A 26595-nucleotide genomic window follows, 5' to 3' on the forward strand; every position below is an offset into this window, starting at 1 on the left:
ACACACACACACACACACACACACACACACACACACACACACACACACACACACACACACACACACACACACACACACACACACACACACACACACGCGCGCGCGCGCGCACCTTGTCCTCGTGAACATCCTTCCTGAAATTGAAGCTATACTACTAGTCTACTCACCGTACGTGATTTAACCACATACGGTAAAAAGTTCCCCGAAGCCTAGAATCGTGGAGATGTAATGCAGGTCAAGTTGACGTGCATCACTTGACTGCAAAATGTTGACTAAAAGGATCCCCACGTATGCCGAAGCGTGGGTTGTCTCGTCGGCTTTAGAACCCGAGATAGGGTCGGTAAGCGGCATTGATCCGATCTTTGATCCGAGGCCGATCGGAATGACTTGCTTCGTTCTATACAAACCATACAGATATATATATATATATACTTATCTGCGAGTGTGCACTTCTGGAATGCATAATCATACATCCTTCTATTTCATTCATTGATCTCTACTGCGGGCATATTGTGCGACCACTTTTGAATCAAAACCGTGCGAATTCTTCTATCAATAATACCAAACCATTCCCTCAGCAATCAAAATGCCCGCCAAAGTATCCGAACTCCAAGAAGTCTCCCTAGCCCTGCGCACGGCACGGGCAAGCCAAACCCCAATCCAACCCCCCAGCAAGACATGGCCCACGCTCGACGCCGAAGACGGGTTCAAGATCCAACAAATCAGCACCGAGCACGCCGTCAAGAACGGCGACCGTCTAGTGGGCTACAAGCTCGGCAACATCGCCAAAGTAATGCAAGATGCCTTCGGACTCGACCACCCCGATTACGGCTTCCTCCTGGCCAGCACCTTCGTCTACGAAAGCACCACAATCCGTCTCAAGGACTACATCAAGCCCTACGTGGAACTCGAACCGGCATTTGTTCTGCGCGGACCACTCAAGGGTCCCAATGTGACTGTTGCCGATGTGATTAATGCCATTGACTACGCTATCCCCGCGATTGAGATCATCGACTCCCGGGTCCAGAACTGGAACATTGGCCTTGCGGATACCCTGGCCGATAACGGATCTACGGGCGCGGTTATCCTGGGTGGAACGCCCAGGAAGCTTACTGAGCTTACGTTGAGGGATACCCGGGGTGTCTTGCGGTTTAATGATAAGCAGGTTATGGATGGCAATACGGCTAATGTGCTGGGCAATCCTATCTCGGCTGTCGCGTGGTTGGTGAACCGGTTGGCGGCTTATGATATTGAGTTCCAGCCTGGACAGGTTATTCTTCCTGGCAGTTGCTTGCAGGCTGTGCCGATGACGGAGGCTGGGCACTGGAACTGTACTTTTGAGGGCTGGGGCTCGGTTGAGTTTGATGTTGTGTAAATGCTTTTGTTTTGGTTTGTGTTTGGGATTGGGATTTGATAGACGGATAGACATATTCCGATAGAGCCATGTTCTAGATTTATGGTTTTTATGATGTTTGCTGTTTTGATTAATGAATCTATGCTTGGTTTAACAGTCTCTTCTAACCAATGAGCATGATGTGTTGGTAATATAAAAAAGGGACGAGAATGTTGTGAGATGTTCAATGAATCATTTGTTCATAGACTATACTTGCAATGAGCCATACAGTAGGGGTCATCGTCATGGTATGCTGCTATGTGCTCTCACATGACTGAGCTCTCCACCAGAAAGATAGAACTAGCTCGCCCTGGTATTCTTACGACACTTTTTCTAGAATGTATCACTGGGTGCAGAGATGACATTCAGGTCCAACTCTAACCGCTCTATCTTCGGTATCTCCTCGGGTCTACTTGACCCACTCAAAGCCCACAGAAAGAAGCCGAGCATTGGGGATGTGGATAGGGCTAGGTGTCACGAGGAGCACGGATTGGTGGATTCGAGTTCCGAGGTGGTTCTGGGGTCGGCGATATAAATGGGTACTACTCCTCCGGGGATAGTGTGGGGTTATTTCGCCTTGAATCATTCACGGAATATTCACTAGTAATTTATAGGCATAGAAATGAGAACCCTCAGTACTAAAGTGTTCTTTTAAGGGAAGGGGGGGGGGTGGGTTTCGAGGTCTCTAGTAACCCCACGGGGGTGAGACCTACGTTAGGCGTAAGAAGGTGAACTACTGTGGGCAAGCACGGCGCATAACTAGTGCCTAATAATTATAAAATCGGATGGCGCAGGCGACTTTCGGGATCGTAACGGATCGTGACTTTCATTGGGTTAATCTCTATGTCTCTCTAGGATCTAGCAGACTATACGACTCGTGATGACCAATCTGCGCGACAATGGAAAAGAACTCGTAAGATGAAATTCCCAGACTATCCAGACACTCCATGTTACTGGTAGTCGGTCTGAGATCCGAGGGTAAGAGCTCCGGGTCCCCATCTATCGGTAGAGTAGCCTCGGGAACCGGTATCAAGTGATTGTCCGGCTGGTGCGAGGGATTTTCCACCGCATGCTCATCCTGCGGTAGGCTGTGTAAAGTGAGAGTTTGAAGACCGCACCGCTCAATCCGTGTAGCCAGTTCCTGGAATAGGTACTCGAGATGCGTTAATTCAGCCTTCCGTGCGGCCGCCACCTGGTTGCCTTTGTAGATCATCCCGTCCAGAATGGAATGCACCTGGTTGAGGGAATAGTCTTCCACGGCTCCTGGGAAAAGGGTATGTGCCATCATGAGGTGGATTGCGGCACCATATGTGTATTCTAGGTCAAAGGGTAGAAATGCCTCTGTTGACATCTTAGTGACGGGAGTACTGTGTAGGAAAAGGGTAACTACTTACCCAAAAGATCATCTTCATCAGTCAGTAGTTGCAGTGTTTTTGCTGCTGACTTGATCCCAGTCGCGATCAGGGCTTCTGTGGCAGAGAGCAAGCTTTGCCAGTCTTCTTCGCCATGCCCCAACTTCTCTAGCCGTTCCTTGAGGACGGACAGCAGGAGCGGGCGCGTCGCAACAATGACACACTAGACAGTGACGCGCGTTAGCAATGACGAGAAAATCACCTAAAAAGATATCGCAAGGCGCACCTGGTGATATATTAACATGATGAGGCGTGTCTCTCGGGGAACCCGGTGGAGGGGCTTCTGGAGCTGTATCGACACCGCACTTTCAATCTCCTGGGCCAGCCCAGCCATGGTGTGTAGAATCGACCTCGTCTGCTCAAGGAAGATGCCAAGTTGGGTTTCCTCGGTCTTGTAGATTGCTTTGATGTAATTGTAAGCGACAACGGAAGAAGACGACCTATCTATCGGAGATAGGGCTTACAGGAAAGAATGAATGAGAGCATTTGAGACAATCGGACCCGAAGACTGAGTGTTGCATTGCGCGAGGAGGCCGTTGGCGGATCGATCAATGTCGTAATATCATTATCCTGGGTAATCATCGGTAACCCAAGCGATGCCGAGAAATGTCGGTCCATGAGGTAGAGAGTCCACCATAGATTATGACACCGGGTTACTGTGTCGATCCCGAGCTCCTCTTCTGGCAGTTGCGTATGCATTCCTTCTAAATGCGCAATGCGTATGGCTTGGCCCAACTGCACCTGTCAGCAGGTCCACTATTTGTGATCACACAGTGGTATTAAACTTACATATACATGAGCGGACTCTCGGTGATCAATGGAATACAAATACAGTCCTGCGAGGCCCAGCACCTCGATAGCTAGCAGACTGTCCTTCCACAAGGTTGAATGCTCAGGCATGAGGGACATTGCGCGTATGAAGTATTTTGCCCCCGGGGGTTCCCTGGTGTTTTTGGTGGGCTGTACTACAAAGGCGCTTCCGAACGCCAACACCAGGAGGTATTGGACGAACCATAACTTGTATTCCATGGCCTTTTGAAGCGGATCCCCATAGTAGAATTCGTGGAGATGGCCCAGGAAGGTCTTCTCTTCAAACAAGAAATAGTTCTGGCCCATGTAGAACGTCACAGTGTTTAACAAGTAAAGAGCATGGTCCAGAGAAGGCAGTCCATGGATATCAGGCTGGTCATCCGGCGCTGCGGGTCGCCAGTGCAAGAGATATATGTCTCGATCGATGAGGTTCGGGGCACTGTGCGATTCCAGGTTGAGTTTATCGGCCATCATTAGCGTCAGTCGCGCCGTAAATGACCACATGGATGAAGGAGCCAGCCAGACTATGCGACACCGTTAGCGCTCATTCATCTTCTAGTTCCAAAGTCCAGTCTATCCCCCGTCTTCTACATGTCTCCTTTCTTTTCCTTTTGGCGATTTCAAAACTTGCGCCCGGGGCCATATCAACATCCGTGAGACGGTATACCTACTCCAACTCCGCTTATTCCGGTGGGTATTTTTGATCGTTTTAGACGGCAAAGTGAACGGACTAGTCCAGATACTGCGCGCATGGTCGATTCTTGGTATTGAATGGATAGCAGGATCTTCAGACCCTGCAGCTTCTAGATCAATTCAGTGGCGTTCACCAGAGGCGCATGGTTTCGTGATCTTATACCCTCGGGTTCCACTTCCGGCGTGAACGCAGTCTCTGAAGACCGCTTCATACCCTGAGAATGAGACTTCTCGTACGCCTCCCGCCGTAACTGCTGCAAATAGCTAAATTAGGAGTTAGCAGGGCAACTCGCATTAAATAAACTATAAACGTACCTCTCCGTCACGACGACCTTGTTGGGTGGGTCGGTAAAGACACATCGCACTTTGCGACGTTGGCAATTATTGCACGGATCCGTTCCCGAACATTTAATTTTGCTCTGCCGGCAAGAAACACAACTAGGGCGCCCTAGAGATCAGCTCTAGTCTATAATGCGAGGACATAAGGGTCGCTTCTTACGCGTTTGCAGTCCGCCTGACCTTGCGAGACTCGGGTTTCCTCTCGGCGACCATAATGCATGAGACACTGTTCCGGGGGAGGAAGTATGGAGGAACAAATTTTGGGGGAGCGAGCTTAGTCCGTCGCACTTGTGGGGGATTGGGGAAGAAGAGGCGCAAGAAAGCCGAAGGGTGGCCATTTCATCGCATTCCCCACAAGTATTAATTGGAACCCGTGGAGGTTTTGACCCGACGTCCCGAGATTCGGTCCACTCCTTAACCTTATCTGCCGGTCGGCAACGAATGTGGTGTGTTATTTTCTAAGTAAACTGCATTGCTTGAATATAATAATATCTAAAGAAATGGTTAATACTCTATCGCATGTCTCTATTCTCTGTCGTAGAGGCAATAGTAGAGGCGATCTTAGCCTCAGAAACTGGACAAGGAGCCTGACATAGTCTATATTTCCATCTATCAATCTATCTATATATGTATCATTCTTTATTTATACAACGTTAAGCCATAGATTTCACACAGAGTTCGAGTTATCCGCACAGGAGAATGCGGCTGAGCCTCCACTCGAGTTGTATGTATCAATAATCCCAACCACCGACCCGTACGTTCCGGCAACCATAAGAAAGGTTCCGGAGACGATCACAAAGATACTGAAGCAGCACATGAAATACCACTTCTTGGTCCTGGCTGGAGTTGCCCAGTTATCGTAGAGCCACATGCCACCCATCGTCTGGAAACACATGAGTGGGCCAAGTAGCGCACCGATCAGGGAGACCAGCGAGTCGAAGACAGGGATCACACTGGCAATGATATATGCAATGACGGCAATCCCAAAGGTACAGCTCAGCCAGCAGATCCAGTGCGTTGGCGTGTTGCTGGTCAAGTGCTTTGAGCCACGGAGGAGGTGGAGGAAGATGTACTTTGCGGGTATCTTAAAGAAGTATCTTATGTTAGTGTAGCCCAGAAAAGTTGGTTTGATGATGCCTTACATGAGAAACAATTGTTAATGTAACAATCAAACCGGGCAATGCGAACCCGTAGGAGATTTTCTTCACCATGCCACCAGCAGAGCCTAGGGCTGGTGACGAGACATACGATCCACAGTAGTAGTAGACCACAACCCCAATGACAATATAGATAATAGTTACACCGGCCTGGCAAGCCATCACAGCTTTTGTGAACTGACGAGGCTCGCGCATTTCGGATACGATGGAAAAGAAACCCGGTGTGCCAGAGAATGCAAAAACGATGGCAGATACGGCAGTAATGCCCTTGGTGAAGCCTGGATTGGCAACGACTTTAAAGTCGGAAACCCACTCGCCTGGCGGTGCAGCTGCAGGGCGATCTTGAATACCGACGGCGATGGTAACAATGAGAACTAGGATACGTTAGACTCTGATTTTGTTGCCTTTGGTCTAAACAACAGACATGCGAAGAACATACTTGCGGTAAGAATGCATGGCAACCCGACCCATGCGAGCCAGGTAATCTTGCCCAGGGTCCGAATACTACTAAACAGAAATCCTGGAATAGCAGCAATAACCACAAACACAGCCGTGCAGAGGGCATGGGTTGAGACTGCATTGAAGCCGATTGAGATCCCTAGAATACCAGAGCCGGCATTAAAGATGTAATCCATAATTCAAGTCAGTATTTCACTTCTATTCATGGCTGATGCACTCCACCTACAGAGACAAAATGCAGTTGCAAGAATAACACGCCCTATTGGACCAAGTATTAAAGCTCCTGCATCATCGATTCCATATATCTCACGGTGGCGAAGCTTAAACGTGCCAACAACGTAGGCAGACCATGTGGTGATAACAGCAACGGCACATAGAACAATCACACCGGGCACCATGCCTAGGGTATCGAAAGCAGTCGGTATAGACAGAACACCCAAGCCAATCTGGGTTTTCATCATAAGAATCACGGTGCCAAAGAAGCCCACCTAGCCATTGGTCAGTTGCGGCGACATTTTGTGTGCTTGTGAACTTTTGCAAAATGCGTACATTGCGATAATTAGGACCCTCCTCAGATATTTCTCCAAAGACGGCGTCGTGAGTTACCTCCTCCCAAACTTCCTCCTTCTTCGGAGCATGGTCTTGCATGTCATCAATGGGGTCATTGGGAATACTTCGTTCAGATAGACGATCCATATTGAAGGTGTGAGTGGAGAAATGGTCGTTCACATTTTGCCAGGCCAAGCTGAACGCTAAGCCTTCTTATACCCAGCATCTGGAGAAAATATGGGGATGTGGGCACGTCATTTTCGAATCTCGTTGGGGGGATTAGGAATTGGTCAAGCATCGTGTCTAATTCGTGCATCGTGAAGCCCCAAACCCCACGATATGGGGGCCGTCGTGTTTGCGGGGAGACTGTGGGTCGTTTTTTCGTCCTATCCGAACCCGACCCGTGGTTATCCTACGGTACCTTCTCCCTCTTCAAGAGCCGGTGAGTCTACTAGGTATTCTCTTAGTGTTCAGCGTTTTACCTCCCGTTTGGGTGTCTCTCTACGGCGGCTCGGGAGCCGAACCCGATAACCCATATCCGAGGGGCCAGACTTGTTGGACTTCATACAACTCCTACACCAAAACATTCGATAATTCATGATAATTCCACAATTATATGACGGCATTATCAGAGAGAGATTTTATGGTATAGCTGTAATTCTTAAGTTTTAATTTTTCCCAGCGCATATCCATCCTTCTTGGGGCCACAGACATGGGACTTCTTTCAAGCTAAGTCTATATTAATTAAATATACCCTGTCTAGTATACATGGCTTAGTGCTGCCGAAAGCGCAGTGCGCATACCACTCATTGCCCGGATAGTCTAGAAATCGTCGTTCTTTCAATTGAGGAGACTATGTGGAGCTTGGTATGAGAACATCAGCTCACTAACATAGAACAGGTTAAGCAAATGAGAGCATCGGGGATATTAAGAACCGACACATCAATATCCGCCACCCTCTGCGTGATTTTTCTAGAAACAAACGCTGCAGGCCGTTAAACTTGCTAGATTAGGCTATGAACATCGTCGGCTGTGGGCATCTGTGTATGCTCTCATCCTATCGGTACGAGACAAAGCATGTTCACGGGAAATAAGAACAATGTGCACCTTAGACATCGGCTGCAGTCCGAGAAGTCTAACTAGATTTTCGGGAGGCAAAATTAAGAATCTAAGATGTTCGTAACAGAGCTGGATCAATCCAATTGGATCAGCTGGGAGGTGGCAATCCAAAGGCTGGCCCTCCAGGCCCTCATTCCTGTCGGTGTCATCTAGAATAGCAAGATCTTCGAGATCTTCATGGCTAGCAGCATCTCCACAGCTGCTAGTATCCTCAAGGGGAACCTTCCCCCAAGTGAATTAGAAAGCCCAGAAGCCTAATGCCGTCATAATTCGCGTTGGCGCCATCGGTCGCCAATTTGTTAAGGAGGATATTGCCGAGATCGTGACCTGAGCCCATATCGATGTCCCCTACATCACCGGCATTGTTGGTGAAGAGGCCAAACGTATCGTCAAGGCCATCAAGCTTGTCTCTCTCTAACTGTTAGGGCGTTCTCCGGTCGTCCCTTGGAAACCCAAGAACAGAGGGTAGCGTTTCCCTCGAGCCCAGGAGAGCCTAACATGCGGTCGGAAGGGTACCTCCGAGAGAATGTGTATATGATCTCCTCGGGGCTCTAAGCCTCGGAAGGCTCATTGCCGACTGGCATGCACCTACTCTTGATTTTGTGCATTTGCCCATCGACCCGACAAAACACATCGAGCCAACCAACCAACGCTTCCCAAATTCTTCGCTCGTTGCAATCTGGCTAGACTCCGTGCTCTGGGTATGCATTAGCATGAGGATATTCTAATTGACGATAGGTCAGTTCTCGCAGGGATTGCATCTTACTGGAGTTATGCGTCTTGATTTTTAGCGTGACGTGTACGTGTACAATGCTGCAAACTAAATCTGTGCTGCAGGAGTATCCAGTTTACCGCGGGAAATCGTAGGTTTCTCCTAGTCTTCCCGATCGCTTTTAATATGCAGAGATTAATATCTTTACCGGGGCTATGCCTATAATCATCTTAGCTGTTTTCTAGCCTTCCTTCTTTTCTTCTCTTTGTATTTCCATTTTCTTAATTTTGTTTTTACTTTCTTTATAATAATTCTATTTCAACTCGCTTCTCTTAGTTCTGTCGCATTTAGATCTCACGTGGAAAACTGTTTAATTTACTTAGTACAATTGTGGTAATCACAATGGGACGGCGATTTAAAAGTTATTGCAGAATAATTGCACAAGACCTGAAGTCTAGAAATTCATATCTGTTTGGTAGGACGTATTTACTGTGGTAAGAGTTATATAGTCTATTTCAATTAAAGATTTCGTGCATTGTAAGGAGCCATGAAAAATATATATACGTGGTTGCTATACACAATTTGAGACCAGTGTAGGAACAAGCTACCATTTCTCTTTCTAACCTCATCAATGCCATTTCAGACAGATACCAGACAGCTCCAGAATTACAAGTTGACAAGAGTATAGGGATGTTGTCAACCAGCAAATCGACTATAAATTACCCTCTCAAGATTTTCGACACTTGAGTGATTGAGGCTTCATTACCTATTTAGATATACTAACCTAGTATGGACTAGTGCCAAGGGCGCGGGAAGCAAAGAGTGCAAACGTTACTGCCTAACCTGTCAGGCACCAGATTGCAGAGAGATTCCATTCTCTGTATTTCCAATTCCTTTGGAGGACAGGATCCTGGGTTTTAACTCAACTAACACGCTAGACGTCTGACTTGTATATAATTAAGTGATTGGTGGTTGAAGCATATCAATGAAACAGGTTGCGAGAATTCACGTTACCAACCAAGCTCCTGAGTTCTTAAATGAGGTGCTCTTTCGCCCTTGATTAATTGCCATTGAACTCAACAGGCTTCGATTAACCCATTCACGGGTGTGTATCCCATGAAACACGACTATGTTGATCCCCGAGTTGAATTCTAAGAGCAAACTGGATATGCCCGGCAAGATCTATTAGGCAGCACCAATCATGGCAGCGATTCGCATGCGAACAGGTGAATGGACTTACACATTTGTCGACATCAAGGACAATACGCTCGGGGATATTGAGACTCTTTGCCCTCTGGATAATGGAGTTCAATTTAGCATCTTGAAGTGTACGCTTGGAGCGTTGGAACGACTTCCATTAAAACTGCTATATATGATCCTTTTCAATCTTGACATACTGTCACTGACAACCTTTCGGCGCGTCAATGGACGAGCTAGGTGGACAGCCGACTCAATACCTCACTATCTAAGATAATCACTCATTCCCCAGACTTAATTCGTGGATATCTCAGCGTTGGTACTGGAAGCTTGTACTCATGCCGAGAGCTTTATGAGACGCTATGTACAGCCGAATGCGAGAGCTGTGGTGACTTCGGTGGATATTCTACATCATTACGTGCCGCCGTTTTCGTTGTCTGTGCTTTACAGAGTGGACAGACTACCTTCCCTGCTACGAAATGACGCTATGTAGAAGTTTGCGCTTGTCTCAAATGACCTAAAAGCATTGCCGTCTATGAAAAGAGTTCCGGGTCGATATTCACGACGTGGTATCAAATGCCACGCTCGATGTGTATTATTCGATCATGTCGTTGCCCGACAAGCTGATCTCATGCTACACGGATCCGTCCGAGAAATGGAGCAGCATGCCGTGAAGCTAATGCCAAATAAACTTGAGCAGTACGAACCACAGACTCCTATGCAGGCTAAGACATGATGCGAATTTGCGTCAGCCCAGATATAATGATGAGTTTGATGGGCATTCATCCAACCCAAAGACGTTCATGGAAGTGGTTCGTGCCCCATTATTTAGATTCTCGTACCGGATCCTGGAATGGAGCGTCCACTGTTTCGCTTGCAAGCGGGCATCACTACAATGGACCACTTCATTGGCGTCGGCAGTTCACTCTAGAAAGCGTCTGCGAACATCTTCAAGAATGCAGAGAAATCGTACAGTGAAAACACGTGAAAAGGACGAAGCGACAGCATTTGAACTAATGCTGGTTCAAGTAACAAGTCAGGTAGGTCATTGCTTGGGTTTACAGTAACATTCACCGAAACACCAAGAACTAAGCGCTTCAGGACACTTGACCGAGCATGGTCCGGTGATCGGGGTTTTAATGGAAGGTATCAGCCATGCACGGCATGCCGAGCTGTAGGATCTCGCGCCCTGCCGGCAGATACCGAATCGGCTGCGTGGCCTGAAAGTCCGGCACAGTGGAATAAATCGATTTAATTTCCTTGTACCGGATTTCAAGACAGTTATGATCGACTTTGGATCCGCCCGGGGATGTGACACAGATACGCTCCTTTGGGGGTTCGAAGATTTACCAAATTGCCTCCAAGACTCCTCGGGAAGAGGTGGTGGTCTTCTTTCACCTCAGCTGGCTTTACTATGGCCAGGGCATCACGTTACCCATAAACGCTTGGTATTTTAACTATTCTGCATAGCCTCCTGGCTACACATAATCTTACTAGGTCAACATTGCGCGCTACAAAAATCAAGGCATCCTTTACTCTCCACGCAGTATCCTCAGTAAGCATACAGCAAACCTTCATCCGCACCTGGAAGAACACCACTCCTGATCTTCCTATTCGTATTCTGCAGCCAGAACCTCAAAGCCCAGGCACTGGCTATGACAGCGAATCCAAAAGCCGCATTTGACGCCATAGCAATCAGATAACGAGGCCCATCACTCTTGGGATAGAGATACGCCGTATAGATATACGAGGCATTCGCAACAACATTAATGAAAGAGAGGGACGCCGCTTTCTTCTCAGGTGTCTGTCCCAACGTCGCCGAGACCCAACCCAGAATGATAGAATTAGCCGCATAGGCACCACTGGCGAACAAAAAGCAAGAGATATATCGGGCAGCTGTATTCAGCGTCACGCAGGATATGATGAATCCTATGACAGCAGCGCCCATGCAGCCGGTGATGTGCCAAGTACGCTCGTTATACCGACCGGAGGTGATGCCTATCACGATACTAGCGAGACATGTCGCGATGTATGGAGGGCAGGTAAGAACGAGAGTGATTGTTTTGTTGTAGCCCAGACTTCCGACGACGGTGGGGAAGAAGTTGTTGAAACTGCAGGAACTCAGGTGCATGTTTTGCATGAAGGCTAGTAGGAACAGCCGTGGGTCGCGGAAGGCTTGCTTCAAGCCCGCGACGGGGCCCTTGGATTCTTCGCTGTTGACTGTATCCCTGATGATGCGATCGTGGGCTAGTTGACGTTCTTCGGGAGTAAGCCAACGCGTGGTGAGCGGGTGATCGGGAAGCATGAAAAGGCCCAGTACGGCGATTCCGAATGTGACTACGCCTTCAATTATGAAGAGCCATTGCCAACCTGCTAAACCGTGGGTCTTGTCCAAGGTGGAGAAGGTTGCTGCGGCGATTAGACCTGCAACCCCTGTTGCGATGATATTACCCGAGTATAAGATTGAGATGCGAAGAGCGATTTCTTTACGGGTGTAGAAGACGGATAGGAGGAAGAGAGCACCGGGGTAGAAGGGGGCTTCGGTGATACCTAGGAAGAACCTGACCATCACTAGCCCGACATAGTTCTTGGTCAAAGCTGTGCAAGCCGAGACAAGTGCCCAGCTAGCCATGCAAACACTCATGTACAGGGACGGCCGGACCTTCTTGGAAGACATGAGCATGTTGGAGGGAATTTGCATCAACAAGTACCTGTTGTAGTCAGTAACCACCGTCATGCGAGATGTCGTACCTCCAACATACCCGACAAATAAAATCGAAATACACGTGTTGTACTGGGTACCGACGAGACCAAGATCCTTCTCGAGGTCATTTAGGCGAGCATTAGGAACGGCATTGCGGTCAATCTGAAGTTTATTCATGTCAGTGGCATAGAATAGAATTTACATGGACTCGACCGATGCGTACAAAATTCATAAAATACATCGCCCACAAGATGGGCATGATTCGCATGTCTAACTTTCGAACAAGACGACTCCCTAGGATTTGTCTTGGCCGTGGCACCGGAGTAATCTCCCTGTGCTTTCTCATCGGTCGGCTTGAGGGAGTGCACATCCTCAATATAGGTGCTATGCGCTTTTTTGCCTTGAGGAGGAGCGCTGTGGGGTTTCATATCTGGATTGAAACTAGATGTCATGGCTCAAGAACTTGATGACCGATACAAATATCGGTATGGATTGGCGTGACCTCGCAAACTAGGAACGATCTATATGTACACCGACCACATAGTCGCCCAGTGCTACGGGACCACAGGGTAGTATATGCAATATTTATACTCGTAACCGGCAGGAAGAATGCTGTCTAGCTCCAGACGATCTCGACTCACTAGTCGAACATCTGGAAAAACAAAGTTTAGAGAGATCCAGTCATTCGAAGCCAAGAAAACAAATTCAGCTCCACTTGGTGATTTAGCATCTTTCAACGAATAGCCATTCTCAGAATGAATGTGGGCGTAGCGATCAGCCATCCCCAGACTTCTTCCCCGCAGAATATCACGCGCCTGACCGGTCACAAAATCCGGGGTTGGTTGACAGAGCGAGGGTAGGCAAAACGGTTGGACTAAGGGATCTCGCGGCAAAACAAATAGGCTAAACATAAATTTAAGGGCTTGGTCACGGATGCAGGAGCTTAGCAGGGTCTTGCTTGCAGTCAGTTGGGACACATGGGAGTAGGATTGGTTCGTGGCGTACATCTGCCGCCACCTTCTTTGTTGTTTTCCCTCTTGGCGGAGGTCATGGATCCCCGTTGTCAATGAAAATTGCCTCCAGCTTTGTATCATGGGGTGAATGTTGTGCTAGAGTTCATGCGTAGTTGTTGGCCTTGAATGAGAGACCACCATGTCTGCGACGTACAAAATGGTCACTGCACTGCGTGGAACAGTAGCCTTTGTGTTCCTCTTCAACTTGTTGGCATATTGGACAGGGTCTTTTGGGGCTGTACCAATAAGACGTCCGTGCGCTGGATATTGTTATGCCCGTCTTCTAGTACAGATTCCCTAACGTATGAACTCATAGGTATCTCTACTTCGGGCGGGTATTAATGACTAGGGTAGAGTATCTCTCTAGCAATATCATCAGTGTCTATAGTACTTCTCATGTAGCAGTTCTCTTCGCCAATAAATACCTCGTAATGTGAGCCATGTAGTCTATCACAGGACACCTTTGTTGTTCTAGACGCTCTCAACAGGTTCATACCAGTTGACAGAGTCATAGCAGCTGGATTAACCATAATGAACAACGTAGCTGTAAAAGATATATCCAGGGTCATATATTCCACAAGACGAAGACATCACATAAATCTGAATCTACGATTCAGATTGCCCTAGGTTGCACCTATCTAGGTTCCCGCCGTTACAAGTAGCTCAGCATCCCACCGCTACAGATATCGTTTTCGAATGTGTAAATTGCGAGATAGAGCAAATCATCACCAGTAACTCCCCCACGTCCTCAAAATTTTTTTCCATGGGTTGTTAATGCCGAATAGATATACCCTTACGACATCAAAAGATCGAGAACCAGACCCAAAGTGGAGACTGCCCCAGACTTGTCCTAGAGATATTGCCGGTAATCGGACAAGACATTCCCGCTCCGATTTCCGTCGGACATGAAATCGTCCGGCTGGGCGGAGAGACCCTGAACCAACAACCTATCCTATGGGATACTAGGTATATGACAATATGCATGTTAATTTGACTCGGTATGTCTCGACGGAAAGTTCGTGCTGGGGGTAGTCCAATACACGTTGAGGCTCGGTTATTGGGGGTATGGGGTTGCAAGGACACGGCGTACCCTCGCTAAAACTCAAGGTAAATCGTCGAACCGGCATATTTCTCGGCAAGGCAGGCAGGTTGGTAATAGAAGCAGGCCGCAGCGAGCCGTCTAATTGGTGGTTTCGCTTTGCTAATAGTGAAAGCCGATTAAATATCCGGTCATCGGGACATTGACCCAACAAGTGGACCTTCAATTGCTTCGTCCGGGAATTCCCGGCAATATTACTGGTCAGTGCCTTCACGGAGAAGTATACGGTATGATGCTACTTCGCTGATATCATGGATCTTGCGTAATGAATTGATGTATATATAGAATAGGGAGAAGCGTGTAGTGAGACATTTTGGACGCTGGGAATTAGTATTTATTGACTGTCAAGCCGCTTCTGTGATAGCTTGGTTACGATATACAACTATCGTCTTCGGATTCAATCTGGCCCATTGAACTACAACTACTTCATTATAGTACTACTACCTTCTCAGATAACAACATGGCTCCCTCCATCAGCGACTTCCCTCACAGTGTGGCCTCCACCCAGCCTTCTGTTTGTAAAGTCGGCATCAACGGCTTCGGCCGTATAGGTTGGTCACAGCTATCCCGAACCATGCCTATTCAACTTCCAATCATTAACCACAGATATCTTAATTAATAGGTCGGAACGTCTTACGTGCCTCCCTTACCAGAACAGACCTTCAGATTGTCGCCATCAACCACACATGTACGACCGTGCAAGACCTCATCTACCTCATCCGATATGATTCCTGTATGGGTAAACTATCGGACGACATCTCCATCCACGCCGTATCCGACACCCTGATCACCATCAACGGTCGCCAGATTGTCCTCACCTCTGAACGCGACCTCCAGAAGCTCAACTGGAGCGCCGTCGGGGTTGACTATGTTGTCGAATGCACCGGCAAGTTCACCAAACGTGACCTGGCCCTACAGCACGTTACCTACGGCCAGGCCAAGCGGGTCGTCATTTCCGCTCCCAGCTCCGACTCCCCAACATATGTGTATGGAGTCAACTCGGATGATTACACGGCTGATGAAGCCCGACGAGTGGTTTCGTGTGCCAGCTGTACCACAAACTGCGTTACTCCGGTGTTGAAGGTACTCCACGAGCAGTTCGGAATCGTCCAGGGACTCCTGACTACAGTTCATGCCGCAACCCAATCACAGCAGGTTCTGGATGGGTATAGCAAGAAGAACCGTCGGCTGGGTAAGTTTACTAGGCGGACCTGCATAAATCAGGCATTTGGTACGGGGATCAATGCTAATAGTCAACAGGCCGCAGTGTCTTCGATAACATCATCCCCACTACTACCGGTGCCGCAAAGGCCATTGCCACTGTCCTGCCTGAGCTGACAGGCAAGGTAACTGGAGTGTCCATCCGTGTGCCAGCGTAAGCCATATCTTCTCATTGGCCCCGTTCAAGGGGTAAAAGCTAACCTGATCAACGATAGTCCCAACGTCTCCATGATCGACTTGACCGTGACCACAGAGCAACCCACATCGTTAGCTGAGATAATGGCTGCATTCCGTCGCGCAGCCAAGTCCAATCTTGCAGGTGTCCTCTATGTCAGCGATGAGGAGCTTGTCAGTAGCGACTATAAGGGCAACCCAAACAGCGCAGTCGTGGACGCTGCTGCTTGCACAGAATTGAATCCTCAGGTTCGTCTTTACCCTTTATCCCTACTCATTCATACAGTTTTGAGCTGACAGCCGATGTAGTTCTTCAAGATCATGGCGTGGTATGATAACGAATGGGGATATTCGAACCGACTCTTGGATTTGACTGCACATGTGGCCATGCAGGAACAATAGTCGTTCAACGTATTGGTGGTATGGATAATGTGATGTTTGCTATGACCCTTAATTCTCTATTTATAGATATATAATCGATTGTTTTTATTGTTGAATTGGTGTTAGCGCTGTTTGCATTTCTACAGGCTTAACCTGCAGGTGCATTTCATATTGTCTAAAGGATGTTGCCGAGAACTGTAGCTACACTGAATATATATCAGAGCTCGATACTTTACTTCTGGTTTATAAGATAAAAGCTTAGAACTTACACTCTGCTGGTTTGTTCAGAATCAAGGTGGCCTTAGAGATAGGCATAGCGGCAGGTCAGACTGGCACAAAGTACCTTAGGTCTGATGTCCCTCGAGGAAGTCAAATTAGCTCTCATTATGCTACCTTAAGAATCCAATTCCCTGGTTAGTAGTATGTCATGATGAGCGAATTGTTCTTTCGTTGCCTGCAATCAGAGAGATCAAATCTGCTGCCTACCAACGGACCACAACTCCTTCGGCTGGCGACAACATCAAGGACTCTTTCCAGAACATCAAACAAAACCGACTCCCCAAAATGGATAGATTACCGAACGAGTTGATCTTTCTAGTTGGGAAATACATTAAAGACGATGTGTTCGCGAAACTAGCTCTGAGCCAGTGCTCCCGCAGACTTCAGTGGCTGTTTGACCCTCCTCTAGCTTATTCATATCTCTACATTTCCTCCATAGGAACACGTGAATTCGCACTCATTCGGCACCTGTGGTGTCGTCCTGACTTGGCACGTCTCGTCCAACATGCTTATTTGGGCTTCGCGTGGTGTTTCCGTCCGGATTCCCAGCCCATCACTGAGGCTTGCTACCCGCAGTGGAATTGGATGGTTGAACATATCCTTGATGATATATGTGAGTCTGAATATGAGAAAACTGCGTGGAATATGCAGCTACGACGATTTTGCGAAGAGGCCTGGCTGGGAGTGCTACTCACTCGCTTAAATAACCTGAAGAGCGTCACGCTGGCCTATGGGAATAATCAAGGGTTGATCAATAGTATCTTGGACAAAGCGGCCTACCACCGACAACCATTTAACAGGACCACTCCGTTCCAGCTACTGCTAAAGGTCACACTCAAAAGCCAATTCAGCTGGCTCCAATGTAATTTACCTTTTGCAATGGGCTTGTTTCATCTGCCAGCTATTCGCACGATCCAGGGCATCAAAAATATGGGACTCTCCTTCAGTTGGAATGAACCTCGGAATGTCGAATTTCTCAGGCCTGAAACACCGCCCGAGTTCAGTCACTGAAATTGTGTTGTCCCCAGCCTACAACTGCCGAGGCATGGGCGATTGGATCTCAGCGTGCAGCAGGCTCGAGCGTTTCCAGGTTGACATTGGCATAGTATCTGATACCCACACCTTTTATATCTTCGATCCTATCGCATTCCGCCAGTGTCTTCACCCATGCAAGAAAACCCTCCAAGTTCTTTCTCTCAAGTTTCACCGTTCATACCGGGAATTCCGTGCCTGGCAGAGAACTACGAAAGTATATCGTCATTTCCAACGTGATGATCTTCCATTCGGGTCATTCAGGGAGTTCATTGTTTTGGAACAGCTGTCCATGCGCCATACCAATCTCGTACGACTCCCAGATGCAAACATCAGGGATAGCCGTGACGCTGCTCCGCGATCCTTCGTTGATATACTGCCCACGTCTCTCAAGTCGCTCGAGATCGCCGACATTCTGCACAGATATCTTCCCAATCTTATCTCCGAATTAGAGGTGTTAGTTAGACTGCACACCACTATCATGCCTCAATTTGAGCGTATCGTGCTTCATTTACAGGAGCAGGAAGGGGAACTGCCCAAGTCCCTGATCAACAAGCTTGAACGGGTGTGTGAGTGCATGGACGTTTGCTTGACGATCATAAGACGGCCCATCCAGTTCTCGGATTGAGACGACAGAGCCAGCCCACCGTTGGTGGAGCTTTGCTGGAGCAGGAACTGAGGTATAGACGAGACAGAAATAAGCGTGGTTGGATAGCTGCAGATCACTGATGAGGCATCCCGCGACCATTTCACTTTTTCGGAACATTTCATCTGGGTCTCTTGCTTGTATTAGTATACCACAGTCATGATCTGGAAATGACTGACTTGCTCAATTGCTATAGATTTCTTCCATTCAGACCCTGGTTTTATCGACGTCGTTAAAAATCCCGATGTCTCTGGCTACTCACCAGGTTTTCCTTTTTAATCTATTAAGTCATATGGGTCAGACTGATATGTAGACCCACGGTCCCGCCCTAGCCATCTGATCCGAGACCTACAGTTTACAATTAAGCCTACATTAATCCCAACTTTATATGACTCAGTAAACTTACCTTCTTCACAGTTAACATCCGACTAGGAACTTCTATCACGTAGATAAAATATGAAACCCACTTACCTTCAGCAACTCCAACTCCTACCCCGAAGAACCACATCCCACAATCCGCTGAATAAGCGGCCAGCATAGCTTGAACCACGACTATTAATATCATCCATAACCGGTACCTGCATTAGGCCCATTAGCCCCAGTATAAATACCCAGTAATATCTTGAAAATTTATATTCCTCTATATTTCCCCTTCACTCTTTACACCAAGCAAGAGTCTCTTCACCCCGCCATCCATCTCCAATTATGTCCTCATTCAGACGTCTCAATCACTTCATACCCCCCAGAGTCTTCACATTCTGCAAATACACCCTCATAACGGGCATAACCGGAGCAGCAACCTGGCAGCTATGGTCACGACACTGCTACTTCGAGCCCTTCGGTCCTGAAAATGACGCTTTGTTTCAGAGCAAGTATTTCCGGAGATTCAATCCGAATAATCATCCCTCGTTAGATGATTCGTGCGTACGGAAGGTTCCTATATCTGAGATAAGGCCTGAGTTGGTTGAGGACTTCTTTAATGGTGGATCAAAGCTTTTAGAAAGATTCTGTAGTGGTGTTTGGGGTGGATATGGTGAGTTTCTTTCTTTTCTTTTCATACCTAACCATGTACCCTCTGTGATTGATCATATAAATTGGAACCGGGGTATGTATGGTATGCAAGACTAATAGATGCGTATACGGTGGATAGGCTACGCGATCCAACGGAAGATCCTCACATTCCTATGCAGAAATAAAACCAACGAGTCCATGCTATGGAGTAAGGAGCAGTTGCTTGCTAGCTCTTATGATGAAGGTTCGTACAATCTCTCAATATAAAAGGTTATCATCTATCCCCACGCTTGGGATTTGCTAAACCAGAGAACAGGAACAATCGTAACAGATCACTTCATCGTCCTACAAAAATCACCCAGATCTATCGTTATGCGGGGTGGACTATCCCCGACAGAGGACCCAGATAAACCCCATGAAATGGATAATATTTCGGAAATAACTGTCGATATTGACACCGAGAAAGGAATGGCTAAGTTCCGATTGAAGAATGTCTTTTTCAATGGTGTGAAGCATACTACTGAGGCACTTTTCCCGCCGCCTGTGGTATGGCTGCATTTTCAGTATTGTAAGTTGCTGGTTGAGGCTGGGGTTGGCTATTGTATGGGGTAGGATGGGGAGATGGTAGTTACTATTGTCTCAGGTTGGTAGATTTTTGAGATTTGTTAGTTTTGGACGAAGTATTTGTGAGAGGGGCCTGGGACGTTGTACATTGTATACTATTATAAAGGATATTCTATATCTGTGGCCAATAATTGCGTACCACTCATACCTGTCGCCTCTTGTTGCACTTGGGAGATAGCGCATGCACCTAGCCTCGCCAGTTCGGTGGTGAAACCATCCAGAAATCTAAGGTGGATGACTTCGCCCAGTGTGAGCTTTCGGATGGGAATTTTGCGAATCAGATCAGGTACTTCGCGTAGTATATGAACGTGGTGGTGAGCTTCAGGACCAAGAGGGTTATGCAGGATATTGCGAAAGAGAGTCAGGATAGCAGTTATGGCGTAGAAGAGGACAACCCTTGTTTTTGAAAATAACAGTAGTTAGTTACGATCTTCTTGGTGGGGATATTGGGAGTACGGCGTCTTACCAGAAGCATTCCCCCTCCACTACTGGTAATACTGTCTGGAGATAGGACAGTGTTGACGTCCCAGCATTGATGGCCAGGCTGATACTAGTATTTATCCCACTAAGTCTACCCTCGGTGCAATCATCTGACAGTCTGCCTCTTTCACTCGCTTGGTGGATCATGGTAACGCAGTGATAGTACGCAAGTCGCAGCATTACTGCCTGCGTATTCAAGTTCGCACTAACCGGCATTTCTTGGGAAAATGACAAAGTTGGTCGGAAGTCAGGGTGTAAAGATACCCTCCACTGCTCCAGTGCCTCGTCAAGATTCCGAATACTTGACAAGATCTCCGAGTCGGATTTGCGTTGCGCACCGGCAGAGTAAAGAGCCTCGTATGCTTCGGACTTGATCTTTGAGAGTCGAAGATCCCAAGGGAAAAGAGGGAGAGTGTGGCTGTCCATTGACATGCTATCTCGTAGAATATTGGAGTCCTGTAGCCGCGCGTAGTCTGATGGGAGTGTCAAGTTGCAATAACTGTCGTTGATCGCGGGTGGTTGTCCGGTTCTTAAACAGATATCTTTGTCGAATGAATAGCACACCCAGAATAGATCGCGCAAATGATATTCCTCCATATCTTTGTCATAAGGATGCGAACAACCAGATGGATTAACACCGGACATTGTATTAGCGCCAAGTGTATATAGGAGGCGGGCGGCGATTGATACAGATACTGCTGCTGCCTGTAAATCTCCTAGGAAGTACTGGAATAGAATCTTGCATGTTGTTAGGATAGCTTGGGGCGGCAATAGTGCTAGGCAAGTCTGAGGGAAATAAACACGTACAAGCATTATGACCGCTTGGAGTCCATCAACTGTCATCTCTTGAGTGATCTGAACCATAAAGGTCTGCGCCACTGAGGCAAAGTACCCACAATCCATAGATTCCTGAAGGTTGTCCCCTATCTCAAAAAGATGCACCACAGCAAGAAATGCATAGACACATGACCTAGCACTGGCTGAGCCAAAAGAGCTACGTGGTCCGTACGCAAGATCTAGGGTCTTCTCAAAGAGTGACCTGCTGATCACAGGAAAGACAAGACTTTGAAAGGATGAGAAATACTGCTTGGCGTGGCCTTCCACCGAACATCGACTTGGAAGTTCATGAATGGAGCCAGAATTCAGGGTTTCCATGTAAAGTCGGCGCGTGTTGGCCCAAGGAAGATCAAGGGCCCATAGCTCCTCGAAGCGGACTTTTTCTCCTGTTCGGGATTCGATCCATCTCTGGCCTTCATCGGATAAAAGATGCATCCAATTAAAGCAGGTCATAGAGTCTAAGCCAAAGCTCGCAGAATGGGGGCGCCTTGACCCTGCACCTGAGCCTATGTTATTCATAGAGGCACCTGGATAGATGCGGGGCACATTAACGTCCATGAGAAAGACTTTGACATGAAGTATACTCACTGTGACTATTCACATCAGAGTTTCCAAGACTAGAATTTGTGTCTGAGGATTTCTTGGAGAACTGCAGATGTAGCTGGTCCCTAGTGATATCAACGGGGTCAGTGGGGAATCGTCAAAGCAGCCGATATGATTCGACAGCTGGCAAACAACCTCAGGGAATGAGATCTGGGGAGATGGAATGCTTAATTATACATAGCTAGTCATGTCGCAGAATCATATTATTGACATACCTTGCTTCCGTATGAGACTGAAGTCTGCTGTATGTGCAAGCAAGATTGTGGTGCTTGCACCAATTGCACTGTGGGAACTCCATATCGCATTGTATCTACAAGTATCATAATAATTATAACAAGATCAGCACAATAAATAACATTCCATCTAACGCTGGATAGACAAGAATATCACCTTTCTCTTGAAGCATGAATCACATGCCCTGCGCCTCTGTCTCTTGGGCGTTGAGGAGCCCCGCTTGGCCCTGCGTGACACAGTCTGCTTGGGCATCTTTAATTATCAGTTCGTAGAGTCGCCTTACAGGGGGTATGATCCATCCGCTAGTAGGATCAGAAATATTGAGGTCGGCAGTTTTCATTACTGTGCTTGTCTTTCGTTTGCTCTTTCGCCTCGTCATAGTAATGGACCAATCGACTCCCTCTCCGCTTACTCAGCGGCGAGGTTTATATTGCACTAACCCAGATAGGAATGCCTCCAATTTATTGAACCTCAAATCTCGAAAATGTGAAGGCAAAGCAAAAATGTTTGGATAAAGAACATGGAAACTAAGATATAGAAAGTAGGATATGCAGACGCAGCCTCATAGGCTACCTCAGATATGAATACTGGTTCATTGGACATGCAGAAGTCAAGCTTTTCATCCCCTTCCTAAAATCAAAACATACTACTTCTGAAGAAGTTCAGACCAAGACATGTCACCGGTACAGCGATAATGCTTAGACGGTCAGGAGCATTCAGATGGATGAACCTGGGAGCTGGTAGCACCATAACAACAACAAGATAAGACATGGTGAACTATTCCTTAGCTATAGAGCAAACTATTGCCGTGAGACTATACCTTAAGACCGAGTGAAGAGTATTCATGCTTTTTGACGTGGTATCCAAGTACATCATCCTCGGCAACGGCCATGGTGGTTTGTATACGTTCGTGGCCTGCTCAATAGGCATCTCTATCGGCGGAGCCCGAACCTCCACTACGTGGGTCACTCAACACAAAAAGTGGCTATATGATGAAGTTGGTGAAGAGTTTGAGCATACTGAAACCATCTAGTTAATCAACATGCTTGGACGTATCGGGCAGATATCATGTTCAACTCGATGGCCTGTCGTAACATCAAATCCCCAACATGAATAGAAAGTCTCGTTTACACTGTAGGAACACCGCCCACCAAACATCCCGAAATCCACAAAATTATTGTCCATCAAGATTTATTGATTTGTCCATAGCTAGCTATATGACGATACCATGAATTTTGTGTAAAATTCATTCAATATAATATCGGACGGAGTGGTGGAGCTGGCAAAGGATCATATGCAGGGCGGGGACTGCAGCTCATTACGCACAAAATAGATCGTCGAAACTCTACGAAGATGAGGTACGAATAAAATTCAAGCGAACGATCAGTGGATCCACCCAGGCTATCGTTCATCGTGCAGTGAATTACCCCCACATAGTTCAATCCTTCGCTAGCTACGGAGCAGTCTTTATGTAAATAGTCGCTTGTAATATGATGGCAACAGCCTTGATCCGAAGATGTTGATTACCGTGGGACAGGAGCCAATATGCCGTTGCATGATAAGCTACATTGAACAAGCCATTATATACTTCTCGACGCCAGCAATGTTGGCGCTTTTCACTGAAGACACATATTGACGTCCTCGGCATGCGATAGTGCATCCAGCTCAAGTCCAACATATCAGAAGTGGGCTCGGCTATCCCGTAGATTAGCCAGGAGATGCTGAGGTCATAATTCGGACAGCGACGTCAGATGGTAGCTTTCTACAGCGTAGTGGCAGTCCCTATAAATACCACAATATAGGCGTAGGGAGTAAAATGTCTCCTTGCTCTATGAAGGCGTTCAAAGCTGCCTCAACATGGTCAAACACTATATTCAACTTAATTGTATACGCCTAGTACGTGATTGGTATAATAGTTCTAGATTCCGAGCCTCATACGCATAGAATACGCAACAATCTCTTGTAGGCAAGAATGGGTTGAATTTCATACCTCGTGAATTGCCGCGGCTTGTTCAATGATTGTTGATCGTTTATCCTTTTTCGGTCCGAGACTTTCCGATAAACACCATGACGTCATGCTCATCATCAGTCTTCGCGTTGACAACATCTCCATATAATGTTCTTTTTCTCGCTTGATGGACGATTTTGAGTATTTTATATCAATTGTAGTAAGATATGGAACTGTCTACACGACATACAAATGACATTTGAGCGATTTACGTAGGCTGTGTGGGATCTCGCAAGGTCAATTTAGCAAATATATATCCTCGACACCAAAGAAGCTGCTTTTGGCGGTTTTCAAGAAGCCATGAGCGGACAATTACCCGGAGCCTCTCCCAAGCTGGGTCCAATAGACGCTCCACTCGTTCTCTTATTATGGCTAGGGGTTTGGAAATCATAAGAAATCCGGATTTTCCACAAGCGGCCTGCTTTTATGATAGCCTTGGATATACACGACTAACCATAAATCATGACAGGTTCTGAGTTCTACACTAATACATTGTCTACGAATGCGCCGCATATGATGACAGGAACATTGCTTGCGTCGCGGCGAGTTCCCAGCTGCAGATCCAAGTGGATACGGCTTCAAGAGCCTTCTTGATTTGATTCCTTTCGACTTTTTTTGTTCGCGCTGCTTTCATTATACTGACATGGATGGATGGAGCCTCATTATATGCTGTATATCCTTGGTCACTGAAAAAAATGGCAAGGACGCGCCTCTCTGACCAGAAAGAAGAAGCCCTGCCAGTTGATCAACAATACGGGTAGGGCAGGCCCCTAAGCCCATTGCAGACCAAGCCACCAATACTACCACAGAAGCCATTCTGTATCTGGAAGCCTAAGTTCGACAGCCGCTAAGAGCGGCGGCACGACCAAGCTTCTACCCCGTTCCCCTTCCCTTCCCTGAGGACTCCAGGACATACCACATAAGGATTTCCACGCGGGTAAGGGTTCTGGGCAAATTGAACAACCCGTAAGGGAATATAAAAAAGAAAGAGTATTCATCCAGGGTTCCCGACCGAGTCCTGCTTCGCCAAATCAGGTGCCGTCGTCGTAGTCGTCGTCGCTATATCATTTAGACACTCGGCAGCTATGCGAGAGATTTCCGATAGCGGAGCGCCCTTCCTAATGTCATTGATAATGTGGTCCACATCCGACTTGGAGCCTATCTGGATTGCGCGCAACAAGTTCTCCAAGGCACTGCGATAAAACTTCAGGTTCTGTTCTGTTGCCTCGGCGGATATCTTGCGGCGTTTGTCGTTGCATTCATTGTAGATACATTCTCGTCTATTGAGCAGACATGGTTCGCATGGACGGCCAGGGCCACACTAAATAAAGACGATAAGATAAGAGGTTAGTGACGGAGATCATGGGCCAACGCTAGGGCTGACGATGATGAATGGACCCTTGGATAAAGCTTGCTTTTATACGTCGTCGCTGGCACTCCAGACAGGCTAATGAGGCTCGTTTGCGTTTGCTCTGCTCGGCAGGGCTATGATCATCAGGTGTGGGCGGAAGTTCTTCCTTGGGAGCGAGACGCCTTTGATAATACCGTCCAGTCATGAATCACTAGGTGGAGATCCGAACGGGTCAAGGGAGAAAATATATATAAATATATATCAAGGGAAAAAATAAATAGGTAAAAATTAATCAAAGTGGGTTGTTTTGGTTCCGGGAAGACGCGTCGGAACGGGGACACATTAAATACCCAGAATAAATTAGGGGGAGTTAACCGTGGAGATTTGGTGAAGATGGAGATGGTATCAGCACAAGATTAATACTAGATAAGACAAGCCGGTCAAGTTCGTAGCCGAGATTTATGCAAGGAGCAGCTTCGAACATTTTTCTCTCTCCCTGATAAATTTACCCCCGAGTTTTCGGCCGAGGATTGAGGGATGATCGACAGTTTTTATATTGCCCCGAAAGGCTAGTTACTAGTAGTTTAGTCAGAATCCACTAAGTTAGGTATTTATGCTCTTGGTCAATCGCTTCCCGTAACAGAAACATTTTTGCGTGCTTCGAACACATAGGCGCATACGCGCCATGACGAGTCAACACATCCCCCGGTGAACATGCCTCCTCCCTCCCCCTGGTCTGAGGAATCTCTCACATCTTGATGCGCATTCTCCTCGCATTCTGCTCTCAGGTCCCTGACAATCCGTCTAGCGACACGACACGCGACCTCGCCACATTGTGGATGTGCTCAGAGAATAGTGTGGCCGAGATCCTTTGCAAACCAATCGTTCTGTTGCACGATATTTGGGTTATTGAAAACTTACCACTACGATATTAGTGTCTAGGACAGATTCGACCATGATAAACGCGTTACCTAGAGCCCCCTGTACAAGTCGTTTCCCCCTGCCTCACGACTCTAACCGTGGGTACCTTATGCGCCGCGAACTTAATGGTCAATTGA

General features: G+C 47.3%; 8 protein-coding genes across 8 annotated transcripts; 3 read left to right on the forward strand and 5 right to left on the reverse strand.

Annotated features, from left to right (window-relative positions):
* Positions 1-586: 586 nt before the first annotated feature.
* BDV27DRAFT_152064 (2-keto-4-pentenoate hydratase) lies at positions 587-1375 on the forward strand (the record flags this gene model as incomplete). Its single annotated transcript, XM_032071480.1, has 1 exon — positions 587-1375. The coding sequence occupies one exon, from the start codon at positions 587-589 to the stop codon at positions 1373-1375; it is 789 nt and encodes a 262-aa protein (XP_031933550.1).
* Positions 1376-2234: 859 nt separating this feature from the next.
* On the reverse strand, positions 2235-4520 carry BDV27DRAFT_169029 (fungal specific transcription factor domain-containing protein; the record flags this gene model as incomplete). Its single annotated transcript, XM_032074926.1, has 7 exons — positions 2235-2734; positions 2788-2968; positions 3032-3207; positions 3270-3540; positions 3595-4139; positions 4287-4418; positions 4472-4520. 7 exons carry the CDS (start codon positions 4518-4520, stop codon positions 2235-2237), a joined length of 1854 nt encoding a protein of 617 aa, XP_031933551.1.
* A 794-nt stretch (positions 4521-5314) lies between these two features.
* BDV27DRAFT_152066 (transmembrane amino acid transporter protein-domain-containing protein) lies at positions 5315-6959 on the reverse strand (the record flags this gene model as incomplete). Its single annotated transcript, XM_032071481.1, has 5 exons — positions 5315-5731; positions 5790-6178; positions 6244-6402; positions 6490-6751; positions 6813-6959. 5 exons carry the CDS (start codon positions 6957-6959, stop codon positions 5315-5317), a joined length of 1374 nt encoding a protein of 457 aa, XP_031933552.1.
* Positions 6960-11392: 4433 nt separating this feature from the next.
* Positions 11393-12972, reverse strand: BDV27DRAFT_169030 (major facilitator superfamily domain-containing protein; the record flags this gene model as incomplete). Its single annotated transcript, XM_032074927.1, has 3 exons — positions 11393-12551; positions 12603-12706; positions 12820-12972. 3 exons carry the CDS (start codon positions 12970-12972, stop codon positions 11393-11395), a joined length of 1416 nt encoding a protein of 471 aa, XP_031933553.1.
* Positions 12973-15083: 2111 nt separating this feature from the next.
* On the forward strand, positions 15084-16485 carry BDV27DRAFT_119470 (type I glyceraldehyde-3-phosphate dehydrogenase). The gene is made up of 5 exons (XM_032064872.1): positions 15084-15207; positions 15279-15848; positions 15917-16031; positions 16093-16300; positions 16361-16485. The coding sequence occupies exons 1-5, from the start codon at positions 15117-15119 to the stop codon at positions 16451-16453; spliced, it is 1077 nt and encodes a 358-aa protein (XP_031933554.1). The 5' UTR covers positions 15084-15116; the 3' UTR covers positions 16454-16485.
* A 511-nt stretch (positions 16486-16996) lies between these two features.
* BDV27DRAFT_152069 (uncharacterized protein) lies at positions 16997-17722 on the forward strand (the record flags this gene model as incomplete). Its single annotated transcript, XM_032071482.1, has 1 exon — positions 16997-17722. One exon carries the CDS (start codon positions 16997-16999, stop codon positions 17720-17722), a length of 726 nt encoding a protein of 241 aa, XP_031933555.1.
* Positions 17723-20065: 2343 nt separating this feature from the next.
* Positions 20066-21794, reverse strand: BDV27DRAFT_169031 (transcription factor domain-containing protein; the record flags this gene model as incomplete). Its single annotated transcript, XM_032074928.1, has 4 exons — positions 20066-20097; positions 20173-20420; positions 20491-21242; positions 21312-21794. The coding sequence occupies 4 exons, from the start codon at positions 21792-21794 to the stop codon at positions 20066-20068; spliced, it is 1515 nt and encodes a 504-aa protein (XP_031933556.1).
* Positions 21795-25042: 3248 nt separating this feature from the next.
* BDV27DRAFT_61692 (Zn(II)2Cys6 transcription factor domain-containing protein) lies at positions 25043-26052 on the reverse strand. Its single transcript, XM_032077107.1, has 2 exons — positions 25602-26052; positions 25043-25507 (listed from the first exon to the last, which is right to left on the reverse strand). Exons 1-2 carry the CDS (start codon positions 25740-25742, stop codon positions 25181-25183), a joined length of 468 nt encoding a protein of 155 aa, XP_031933557.1. The 5' UTR covers positions 25743-26052; the 3' UTR covers positions 25043-25180.
* Positions 26053-26595: the final 543 nt, after the last annotated feature.

This window comes from Aspergillus caelatus (genome assembly GCF_009193585.1).
Source record: "Aspergillus caelatus strain CBS 763.97 unplaced genomic scaffold BDV27scaffold_3, whole genome shotgun sequence".
NCBI lineage: Eukaryota > Fungi > Ascomycota > Eurotiomycetes > Eurotiales > Aspergillaceae > Aspergillus > Aspergillus caelatus.